The sequence below is a fragment of the Plodia interpunctella genome, chromosome 10, assembly GCF_027563975.2.
Source record: "Plodia interpunctella isolate USDA-ARS_2022_Savannah chromosome 10, ilPloInte3.2, whole genome shotgun sequence".
NCBI classification, from domain to species: Eukaryota; Metazoa; Arthropoda; class Insecta; order Lepidoptera; family Pyralidae; genus Plodia; species Plodia interpunctella.
Genome location: NC_071303.1, coordinates 6011552 through 6024066, shown reverse-complemented (window position 1 = coordinate 6024066; position 12515 = coordinate 6011552). Strand labels below are relative to the sequence as shown.

Below are 12515 nucleotides of genomic sequence, written 5' to 3'. Positions count from 1 at the left end.
ATTTGGCTCTACCTCGCAAGGGATAAATACGACGCGAAACGGTCCAAACCAAGGTCCTACCAGTCAGTAGATCCTTAGAGATACACCAGTATACAAAAACCCACTGGGCACTACTCGGCGCCTTCGGCATCCTTGAGGACGAGGTGAACTTAGATTCGGAATAAAATGAAGCACAATGTACTGTATATTGTCAATATTCTTATATTAGTTTATATTCCTAGATAATAGTATTTGTTAAAATGCCATACAAATACGAACGACCCGTACGTAAACGGAATTCGGATAGGGGGTGCTCTAAGGTGTGGCGGCGGGTGAGGGCCGGCTACAGGGGGTGGGAGGCAGCGGGAGCCAGCGACGTCTGTCTAGACGGTGTGTAATTAGGAAGGTGAGCGCGTAGGCAGTAGCAGTGCCAATTAACGATAACATGGAATCAAATAAATGTTCACTATGGCAACGCATTTTACCGATTAACATAGGATTTGTACAGATAAGAATTCCTATAGAACTCACAAGCCACAAGCGAATCGCATTTCGCGTGTGTTATAGTGCAAGTATTAGTAGTACCTTCTGTGGTCTCCTTGCTTTAAAGTGATGACGTGGAAGAACGGCCTTGGGGCATCTATACGTTCTCTATATGTAATATAATACTATAAGATGGAGATTAGTTAATTAGAAAAGTTAGAGTATACTTGTGAGAAAATAAATGTAACATAAGTTACAATACACTCGATGAGGCCTCACCTACAGGGACAGGGACACAAATTGAGCACAATTGTCCGGCATCCTGAACTTAAGCGGAGTTCCAACATTTTGTTTGTCAGCCCAGTATTCGCAATAACTCGGTCTCTGCCCCCGAAATGGTTCAATGACGCGTTCTGAGATTTCATATTCCTCGGTAGTAATTTTTTTGATTTGTCATCTTGGAATTTTACCCTAGTCACCAAAGTTATTCAGGTTTTTCCTGACAAAGTCACGTCCTACAAACGCACGACGACACGGCGACACGACACGGACGGTCTACAGACAAGTTTCTAAGACAAATAAATAAGAGACACAATTGATTAATCTTTTTTTGTCGATAAGAATAAACTACATGATCAGGCGAAATTTCCCATTGAACCATTGATCACATCAAACAAAGTGATTTTTATATACTTTTGTACATTTAATATGTTACTAATGTTAAGATTTACTATAATGTAGGAACCATTTCTTTTCACCTAACCTGTCAACAACCGTTCATTGACAGTTTATACTATCTTTATTTTTCCAAATTCGATTAATCTAACACATAAACGTAAAATAAAATATTTTCTTATGATAACAATTTAGATTAGACAACAAATTTATAGAAAACATATAACGAGCACGCATCATATAACCAATGTCTTAGTGAATGTGGGTTTTGAACTTGAAGGTCATAACGAAAGATGCGGCAGCGGTTTTATGCCGTAATGGGCCTGTTCCCGTCTTCCCGTGGACTCGAGTGCTAATGTCCCAGTTGTTTGTCAACGTCGAGTGGTGCCGATGAGCTATAAATAAATAATAACATGTAGCTGAGCGGTCGGTGTACGCGCAAACTAAAAAGAGCAACAGATAAGACTACAACGTTTGTATTCACAATCGGGCAACAGAATATCGCTCTTTGAACTTGCAACTAAGTAATTATGGATAACGGTCTAAGACCAATTTATACATCCACGATGTCATCAAATTAGAATAAAAAACAAGATAGGTGGTGGTAAATGGTTAGTTAATTTTTATCGTAATTGAAGAGGTGTGGTTCCGTGTCCTGGGTATTTGAGAGAGAGCGCGCGCCAGCAGTCAGTGTGAAATTCGCGGCCTACAAACAATCGCTATTGTCCATTCCTTTCCATTCTCTCACATTGATCTTCAGGGCTGACTGCGGTATTAAATCCTAGACCTGTTATAACTAAAGTTTATGATCGAAGGATACAACTTAATTTCACGGGACCCGAGACGATATTTATTTCGGTTTTATCAGTCTTCGTTTTATTAAATTATTGTAGCTTAAATCGTGTGTGCTATACCTAGAATATACGTACTGAAAATTTGACCACTGTTCGTTAAAATTATAACACAGACCGTGATACTGATGAGAATGTGAAAGGGCGATGATATAGATCTCGCCCCACTTATTACGTTATCTCACTCAAAAGCTAAACCAGATTACTTATGGCGACAACAATATATAGATCATTGAGAACTTTTTTATTTTTATTATATATAAATTCTGTGATTTCCCAGTAAAAACCACACGTTGGGATGGAATATTGATGCCAAAAGTCTGAATTGAAAAATAAAATAAGCTACCTATATGTTTTAATTTGAGTATGTTCCTATTAATATACGATAATAATTTGAGCAGGAAAAAATCGAGGTCGTGACATAATTTGTGCGTGAGTTGAAACGAAGTGATCAAAATAGATATTCTAGGGTTTGATTTAAAACGTCGTTCATGGGAATACCTTTACGCATAATAAGTAAAAACTAAATTAAAATTTTAAAAAACCCTTCCGAAGATGCTGGCATCATCTCATCCAATAAAAAAGAGTTGATGATTTCCTAACGGCTGAAAGCCCATTTTCCAAACACAGCTATAAACACTCTTAATTGATTTTTTTTTCAAATAAAAAAGAACTAGATTAAAATTGGTTTAGCGGTTTGGCTGCTACGATACCATGTATAGATATCCAGATACACAGACACGCCCCTCCTTCTGTTGTCGGTTAAAAATAGGTGTCTTTTGTTAGTCTGTTGTAAACAGTAGTCAGTAAAAGGGGTTTTAATATTAAATCGAAGCTAGTGAATGGTTTAAAAAACGCATGCAAGCATTGATGCGAATTGTGAGCAAAGTAAATACAGCGCCCTCATTTATAAAGAAAAAAAAATCATTAAATGAATTATGTAATTGCTTTATGAAATTCATATTGTTGTCTTTTTGATGGTCACTAGAAAACTATGTACATTTTTTAAATTTCATGAATATTCATCTATAATTTTTTCATGAAAGATCTAAGGCCGATTAGTAAAAAATACTCAACATTCATGTTGTATGACTTAAGTAATTACGTATATGAAAGTATATGACACGGAACATTTTATCCAATACACCAAAAATTTTATATTGGTAAAAATAACACTAACATTAATTTACAAAAAATGACAAATTTCATTTTAGCTCATTCAGAACGATTAACATCTCTTACTGAAAGACGTATACGTACTTTCTTACTTGTATATTGAGACTAATTGAATAAAAGCCTGTATAAGTGTATATATCATGCAATGTGTTCAATAATTCCCACGGGTAGTCTACAGTTAAAACGCATTGTGATTTGTGATGCAGTATCGATCCTTGTAAGGGGTGTAGGGCGGGCGGCGAGCGGTGACTATTGCGCGACGCAAAGTTAAATAATTGGCCATGTGCTGCACTTGCATCTAGTTACATGTAACAGCACGAATTTGTATCATAAATAGTGATACAAATTTTTGCCATTACATTAGCATTCATAATCTGAATCTTAAAAATAATTTTCTAAAATTATTAAATATTTAGGTACCTACATACTTATTGCATTTTCCACTGGAAAATATAATATTTTCAGTGTACATACACACACATACGAGTATGTTGAATCTGAGGTACGAATAGGATTTATTTCTTGTCAATATTTTTTTATTGTCCTATCATGCTTACTATACAATGTTATGGGTACTCAGAGCATTCACTTTCATAGCAGTAGTGATCAGTAGTGATGAAGGAAATTGAATTCTGACGATACTAGCTTTAAGACAGTTTTTTTCCGGAATGAAAGGTTGAGCAAATAAAGCGTGAAGAGGTAAATTTACTTTCGGGTTTATAATATTTGTTAGAATTAGGATAGGAAGTTAGGATTAGAATTGTGTTATATCAAGAAGATAATTCCGGTAAAGATGTGGTCAGGAAACCTGCAGTCTAGTCGACGATTTATCAGCTTGTGTGTGAAATGGAGATGGATTGCACTGCCTAGTTGCGAGTCGTCTGACAGTTATTTCTAGTGGCCACCAATAAATCATAGTAGGTACTTTACTCCACCTACCATCATGTCTGTCTGTCTATTTACATTTAAGCTACTTACATGATTGTATCCATAAATAAAGATTGTATCTCTAACCTCCCTACACTACTTTGCTACTGCTCCATGGTTCTTTGCGCGACTTTCAATCTACACAGCGTCCTGCCTCGGTGCGCAGGACATATTGATTGCTTAGACGATTTTTCAGGAAATGTAAAGTATGTGTCTATTTCTAACAGAGTTGAACCTATGGTTCTTTTTCTTTTTCTCCTGTGTGATCACAGATTCACAATATACTCTATATGTAATAATGCTCTATATATAACACTTTGTGTGAAGGGTTTGTAGTTGTTATTGGATTTTAAGAAAACTTCAATTTGATGTATTTGTTTGAACAAATCCTGCCATCGCGTGCATATCTTCCCGTCATTTTTGCTTGCACATGAGGGCGCAAGCGCGGGCTTGATTGTTTTCGTCGTGTTTCGCGGGTTATTTCGGTATCGGCGTGCGCCGGACCGCTGTATACTACACGGCACGACTCACTGTCCACAACCACATCCGAGTACTATACTTACATTACCAACCATCAATATACCAAGTCGATCTATTTATTTAAAACCTAAAAGTTTTTTTTATATTGATATCATAATAACTTGCGTAATAACTTAAGACAAAAGGATCCTTAAGTAGGGACTAAATAAATTAATAGACTTGGTAACATGGATCTCACAACTTTTTACGGTAGAAAGACTGAGCTGCGAGACTTGGGGTTTTTGTAGCATGTTTTTGATGGCATCTTCATATTCAGATTATAATACTACGTTCTAAACACTGTGATTGGACAGCATACCAAATTATAGGATGTTGGAAATACTTAAAGTTTACGTGGAACTGAGCAGGACACCTGCGTCGTCGGATGGTAACTAAAATCAATTACTGACTGAATGGAATGGATAGATACTTGTCTCAGGACAAGTGAAAGAAGTTTCAGTTCAGGTAACCTGCAATGTTGCCTCTTCTGTGCCTCACTCACAAAAACTCAAAATCACGGAACTCAAGATGTAGACCTTGGATTCCGTGACTTTTTCATCTAATAAACTTTTTTTACTTTCCTACTACCTCTAACGAAGCTCTCAACATTTGTACGGTGCCTAAACGATTATCTATTACGAATTCACTTGGAGGTTAAAATATTAAAATCATACCTTAGTATGACCATAAATTAGAGAACTAGTGTAAAATATTATTACTCCTTCAATATCACTAGGTCTATCTTTTTTTCTTAGCATACGCCTTGTCTCTTTCGAAGAAATTTCTTTATAAATAAGTAGCCTAGTTTTTTTACCTTTGTATTTAGTTTCCTATTTGTAATTTTTATACTTACACTGAATTACGTGTATATTGTGAACATAAAAAATAAACTATCATGCAATTCGGACCGGGAATGTTTGACTTGTGATCTATTGTCATAATAATGAAATTGATTGATTTTGCGCAAACGAATGTGACATAGAGCCTACAATTTGAGAAAGGCATCCATTTAGTATGAGGTAGTAATAACTGTCAAAGTATTGAGTTTTCGGGGATTCAAGATGGGCACGGAGGAAGTAGGGTGAGGGCGTCGGCTCCGCGACACACTTACCCAAACTCCAAAGCCCCTACCACCCTGGTAGGTTTCCCTGTTCTTTTCCTTATCAGCATGATAACACGCAGACGCTGCTGTCTCGCGACCCCACTCTCGGTGCATCAGCACTCGCCCATTAAATTATTTACTTTCGATTGTCAATTGCATTTGAATAATCAATTAAATCGTCTACGGCTGGGAAAAATAAAATTACATACATAGTTTGATTGTTATACATAATATATGTTAGGAGCATTTTGGTGTAAAGCAGAAATGAGTGCGTTTTTTTGCATAAAATTGTGTTGAACAGCTGAACTGAACGAACTTGATCTTACATAAGTTATCGTGGTTTTTTAACCTGTTTCTTCGTTTTGGATAGTGGTCCTAAGAAAAGCAAAATTTGACGTATTAGTAATCAAGTCTCAAGTCTTATTAAGATAAACATGTCTTACGGTCTTTTATAAAATGTCTGCTATGTCTGTACATAGGAGATAATAATAGGGATCTTTATGGGACTAAAAGAAATGAACACTTTTTTTTTTGTCTGTATATTTGTTTTCAGCAAATTTTGTGTGATGCGCGATATCAGCAAAATTTGCCGGTGGGATTAAAGACGGTTTTCATAGTTGTATAGCGGATGGTCTAACTTAAAATCTGGTATACGTTACATCGCGATACGTTACTTATAACCTGAGATATTGACAATAATAAATTATGGACGCATGAAGTAAGCGCGGGCGAAGCCATGGGCAAAAGCTAGAAGCATTAGCAAATATGAAGATATCTCTATTATGTTGAATGCTTATACTTAGGTTAGATCTTAAATACCGACACTTATGCACTTTGGCCATAAACTTTAGACTTTATATCTCTTAAACTATTATATCTCCAGAAACATTTACATAACTGGAATCTACGAATTTGTATTATTCTAAATTATTACTCCTATTGATAAACACGGAAGGACGGTGGCGTAAGCTTGGGGCAGACGGGTAGAGTGGGTAGAATATACGGTAGAGTCCTATAAATTGCCCAGCTACTCGTCTACATATAGAAACCATATTAGCCATAATCCTTTATCTCTTTAGTCAACCGGTAAGCAAAAATATATACATAAAACAGAGGGCTAGCGCCTGTGCAATAAATATTTTTAAAATATAAGACAAATAACGAGATATTATCTAAATGGAGAGGGAATTAAAAATAAAACCCACCTGAACAGATAGATATTGGTATCTATCTATATTATTATATAATTAAAATAAACGAATAAATTGAATATTTAACTATAATTTTTGATAGACATAAACCATGCAAGTATTGTAAAATGGAGGTGAAAAGCTTATGAATGTAGGTGAAGAGCTTATATAACTAGGTATGATAAGAATTCCGTGGTTATGAATTGTGTAATGTTATGTTATTTATACCTACAGAATAACTTTATGAAGCCACCAAAATTCGTCAGTCAATTTCAGAGTTATAGTCAGGTACGTGTCAATCTTTATACATTAGCAACGATAAAAAAACCTGTCTCGACTATTTCAATATATTGAAACGATATGTAAAATGAATAATTCATCAAATGCTCGACTGAGAGCAGCATGCGTAAACTGCAACATGGTTGACCTTTGAGTATATCCGGGGAAGATTTCAGCACGTGGCTCAGGATTTTACTAATCGGTATTCGGGGAGAATAGGTACCCGTGTAGGCCTGGCGTTAAGTGAGGTGGCGGGTGCGGTGTCACGAAGCCATGGTGTCGTAGTAGCCCCAGGGCCGCCGGCCGTGTCTGCCGTCGCGGCGCGTTCGTCGACCTGCCGTCTCAAGGCCGCTGTTACACGTGCCATCGGCCGCTTCCTGACGCCGCCATAACAAACCTCTCCCTCCCCACACACCTACCCCATAAACTCCTCCGTGTTCGCGACAACCACTACATTCTCAGTATCTTTAGTCTTTCAACTAACGTTCAATCGCCCGTTCAATACTTGGTGTCTTTGGCTTGTTGGTATTTACAATATCTTCCATTTGGTATTTATCTTTATTTGCAGGTTCATTTTGAGAGATATTCAATATACTAATGCTCAAAGAAATTCATATTCTTACTGTTAATGATAGGCTCTCTACTTTACCAAGGCCAAATTATAATTCGATTTGAATATAGAGGTATGTTAATTTATGCCGATTTTAGTTGCATGTGCCACGATCACAATAGACGTAATTCATTGAATATGTAGAGACGTACATGTTACTACAGATACCTACAATAGTTATTTATAAAAATAGACTTTGATTTCATTTAGGCTTTGGGAAAATCCACAATTAACGGACATCCTGTAATAAAATACATGGACGAAGGACGTTTTATACCTGCAATATATTTATCTATATATGATCTACTTACACCTATTTGTAACATAAATACATTGAAAGATATACCTATGGTCATATAATTATTTTAATAGTAATAAACGTAATATTATGTTTAAAAAAAAGATATGTAACATCACGTTAAGTCGGTATACCAACAAAAAAAATCATCTCTACATTTTTCGAGAGTTTAATTTTAAATTATCCCAACATTTAGTTTTTATAATTTTCTATTCGACGTACAATATATTTCGCATGTTAGCATTTTAAAGCGTTTTCAATTGGTAATGGCATGCTTTTGGCGAAAATAGTCATTCCTCTACCAAGTTTCCAAGGTGATTCACATTATGTTTAGTTGACGACAGAACTAGTTGTCTTCGTACATATTAATTAGTTTCGATTTGATTGAACGATCAATTTATGTAAGCTTCTTTCTTCAGTTCTTCTATGACTAATAGACAGTATATCGATAGATGATCCAACCTTCATCTTTCATTAAAATCAGTCGATGATTGATAATTATTTACTTTCTAAAAATATAAGACTACTCTTTTATCTATTTTCTATACCTATATAATGTATATCCTATATATTATTATATATATGCACTCACTACGGAACCATAACCTGATATCGGGCTACGCGGCTTCACAGCTCCAAATGTGACGCGGAAGGATGACACAGCTCCGTCCGCGGTGTTTCTCTTCCGGTCATTAGCTACATTTATTCCAAATTTCGTCAAATTCGTCAGATATTGACTTTAGGTACTTGATCGTAACTAAATACTAGTTGCAATAACTTAACCAAGCAATCGTTCTTGAAAATATGTTAATATATTACAATTTGCTAGTCGTCATTTTCCTCATTGCAACAATAGCACGCAGTATTTATGTAAGATCTAACACACTTGTCTTTGTATTATTATGTAAAAAAAACTCAACAGTTTTGAGCAGATTACCTTTTAAATATTCCTTTGTTTTCAAGGATCCCCGGGTATATATTTAAGAAATAGGTATATTTTCATTTGTTATGTGATAAAAGTGTAGTAGTTCATCCCTTGGCTCACAGCATGTGTTGGGCAACTGGGTTTTTATTGTAATAAGTATAAATACCAAACCCAGCTAACTTTTTATATGCTCTGGGCCTGAAAATTCTGTTAAATGACTATGAAATCATGTACGTCTACATTCTACACCTACCTAGGCATGACTTTCAAACATATTGATTTTATCTCTATCATCATACAGTACAGGTTATTCAGTGTGCAGGTGGTAGGTACACATGTGTAGGAACAATAAGTTTGGGGAGAGGCGTGACATTGGCATCTGGAGATGTTTTCTTTGCTTCGGCCGACTTGTGACTACTAATAATAGAATTGACTATTTATTTTCTGCTACAATTAATTTCAAAAAGTGTAAATTAATAAATTTCATGTATACCATGCAATGCACATATTTTTATTATGCTATTTATATTTATGCTTTTATACAGACCATGACTTCTTCAGTTATTTTATAAGTTAATCGCTAATCAATGAACCATAATTTAAATTAAACCCTTTTATCGCTTGTCTGAGTATATGTGTGGAGAAAAGTAGTGGGTGTGTGGAGAAAACTTGGGAATCCTACTAATATTGTAAATGCCAAAGTTTGTGAAGATATGTTTGTGTTGTGTGTGAAGTGTGTGTGTTTGTTGTGTCTTTCACGAAAAATCTACTGGACGGTTTGTTATGAAATTTGGTACAAGGTTAGAATATAATCTGGCATAACACATAGGATACCTTCTATCCCGAAATTCCCACGGGAGCGATGCCCCGGGGCGAAGCTAGTATTTTATATTAAAGCAATAATAGTATAAGCCTTCAAATATCTTTTGGGGATGAAAATATTCTCAGTTGTAAAGGTTCTTGCATCTGCGCAGTGTGTGTAGCGAATTTGGAGAGAGGTAGGGTTCAATGTGGGGGTAGTGGGGGGTGGGGTTAGGGCCGAAACCTTCGCCCTGATAACCCACATACTCGCGCCCCGCCGGCGCCGCATTACGCACCCCACCCTACATTCTTTGACTTGCTCTCAGATTTCGTTACTGTTTCAGTATTCATATGTTGACCATGATAAATGATTTCAACGGAGTAAAACAGCTGATTTCAGGCTATGTATATTTCTGCCATTTTGAAGAAAATTGATAATAACATTTTAAAAATTTCTGATAATGGCCGCCCATATAGTTAATTTTACTATGTTTTTTTTGGTATACGTACTTTTCACAACTTCCAAAAAAGGAGGAGGTTCTACGTTCGAGTGAAGGAATATTTTTTTGCATTGTTGAGTATATGTATGTAATGAATCCATATTTCGATGTTATAAATGCGAAAGTCTGTTACGCTTTCACGGCTAAACCGCTGGCCGATTGTGATAAAATTTGGATTAAGCACTTAGATATAGTTAATGAGTCGAGGTCACTCACAGGTTACTGGGGGCGGAGCTGTGAGCTATGGCTAGTTGGTAGTAATTAAAAAAATCTGTTTTGTTGTTTGAAGGTTGACATGTTTTGTCTAGTCTAGTTGATAAGTAGATAAGCTCGGTTCATATCGTATATTATGTCTAAGTATGATCTTAGTATCAAGTTTACATAGGTACCAAGGAAATTCCTATATATTTATATAATAATTATGTTAAAATATTTTTTTTTATTGACATCTTACAAAATATCTTTGTGACCCCATTTCAGCTATTGGTTTGTATTGCGTTTCTGTTACCTCTAGCACGTCGTCGATGTCTGTCAGTTCACGTATAAGAGCTGATAAGAAATGGATATCATCTATCCGTAATTATATATTGACACTAGTTACGTCTTCACTACACGACTCACAGTGAAATATAAAAGGGCATCACGTAAGTCACAAATATCAAGTAGCCGTACTTGATATTAGAGGTTATTCACTCCCACCAGTATTCTTTGATTGTTCGAATACGATAGATTATTGTATTCTGACTATAAATAAGTAAAATATTATTAGAGACAATAGGTATATTGAAATCGATTCATTTAAAAATAATTATGGTATTTGATTAAATTTCTATCATCAATCTTCTATAACACTATTATCAAGTGTATCATCACAATGGAATAATTATTAGATAGTTTGTCGGAACGTCATAATACGTCATCATTTTAGAAAATGTGAGCGAACGAAATAAGTTACGGAACGCGACTGTAATAAAAGTTACGATTACGATAGAAGTTTGCTCTTAGCGTTGCACACCATGTATCTTCGAATTGAATTTTATCAGTAAAACTATCATGAATGAAGCAATGGAAATGCGGAAGCGGGGCAAGGCGGAATAGGGCGGCCGGGCGTGAGGCAGGTATTGATTGCGAAAGGCGGGCGGCCGGCAGGTGGTCGCGGGCTACTGACCGGGGTGCGCGGGCGGCGGGGCCGCGGGCGGCGGCGGCGACGGCGGCTCGCTGGTGTTGACGGGCGCGCTCGCGCAAGCAGCCGCCGACGGCGCATCTTCCGCGGCGCGGGCGGAGGGCGGCGGCGCGCCGACACCGGACGGGCCGGGGGGAGGCGCACAGAGCGCGACCAGCCGCAGCAGCGCCACGCACCACCACCAGAGCACGGCGGCCAGCGCGCGGGCAGCGCGCCCGACGCGGCCCGGGGCCCTCTCGCGACCGAAATACGCGCACCGTTGAGTCGTGCACCGGGTAGCTAGCTCCTTCACCCGGGTATACGTGCGGCGGCGTCGAGACGGCTGGCGATGCGACGCGGGTGCGCGCGCGCGGCCACACGGCGACTGGGGCGCCGTTCCCGAGAGCGCACGACCGCGCCCGAACACTATTTCGGGAGCAACGCTCCGCGCCGCCGCCGCCGCCCGCCCGACTCACGCTGCCAATTTTACGCGAAATTGCGGGCGGGCGGTGATGCGATATGTACCGCAGCGCGGCCACCTGCATCTGCGCAAGCACAACAGTCGATGATGTGATGAAGGAGGGTTTTTTTTTCATTGAGAGGGTCCTCAGCGAGGTCGCGAGAGTGCTGAGCCTCGCATACGTCGCTGTGAGCAACACGTGCGCCGCCCGTTCACTTAAAATAGTCGGCGACAAACGTGCTGGCCCGTGTCAATAGATACAATGTCGCAGCTATTGGCAAGGAAACAGAGACTCGCACTATCTCACTGTCTCGCGCTCTCTATGTTGTGAATTCTTATGCACGGTTTATATTTAGATGCAAAATTATTTCTGATATAGATAGGTGTTTGACATTACGTTGAACTCTCATACGTCGGGTAGCTCCACCTGCAAAAGCATTTTCTTCAAGCTTTACCCTACTCAAGATTGTCACTTGGCAAATTGATTGTAAAATGAAAAAAATCATCATTGAACTAAATAGGTACATTTGTTCATGAAACAGTTTTTCCCGATCGAGACTTTTCCATAATGTCATAGG

The 12515-nt window shown here is 37.9% G+C and overlaps 1 protein-coding gene across 2 annotated transcripts in view; it reads right to left on the bottom strand.

Annotated features, from left to right (window-relative positions):
* LOC128672848 (uncharacterized protein) overlaps positions 1 to 12173 on the bottom strand; it is a 36896-nt gene extending 24723 nt beyond the window's left edge. The window contains exon 1 of one of the 2 annotated variants that reach the window (XM_053750307.2): positions 11484 to 12173. In XM_053750307.2, the coding sequence (XP_053606282.1) occupies positions 11484 to 12073 (590 nt within the window). In that variant the 5' untranslated portion in view covers positions 12074 to 12173. The remainder of the gene's footprint in view (positions 1 to 11483) is intronic. The other variant, XM_064436216.1, reaches the window with a different exon arrangement.
* Between the last annotated feature and the right edge of the window lie 342 nt (positions 12174 to 12515).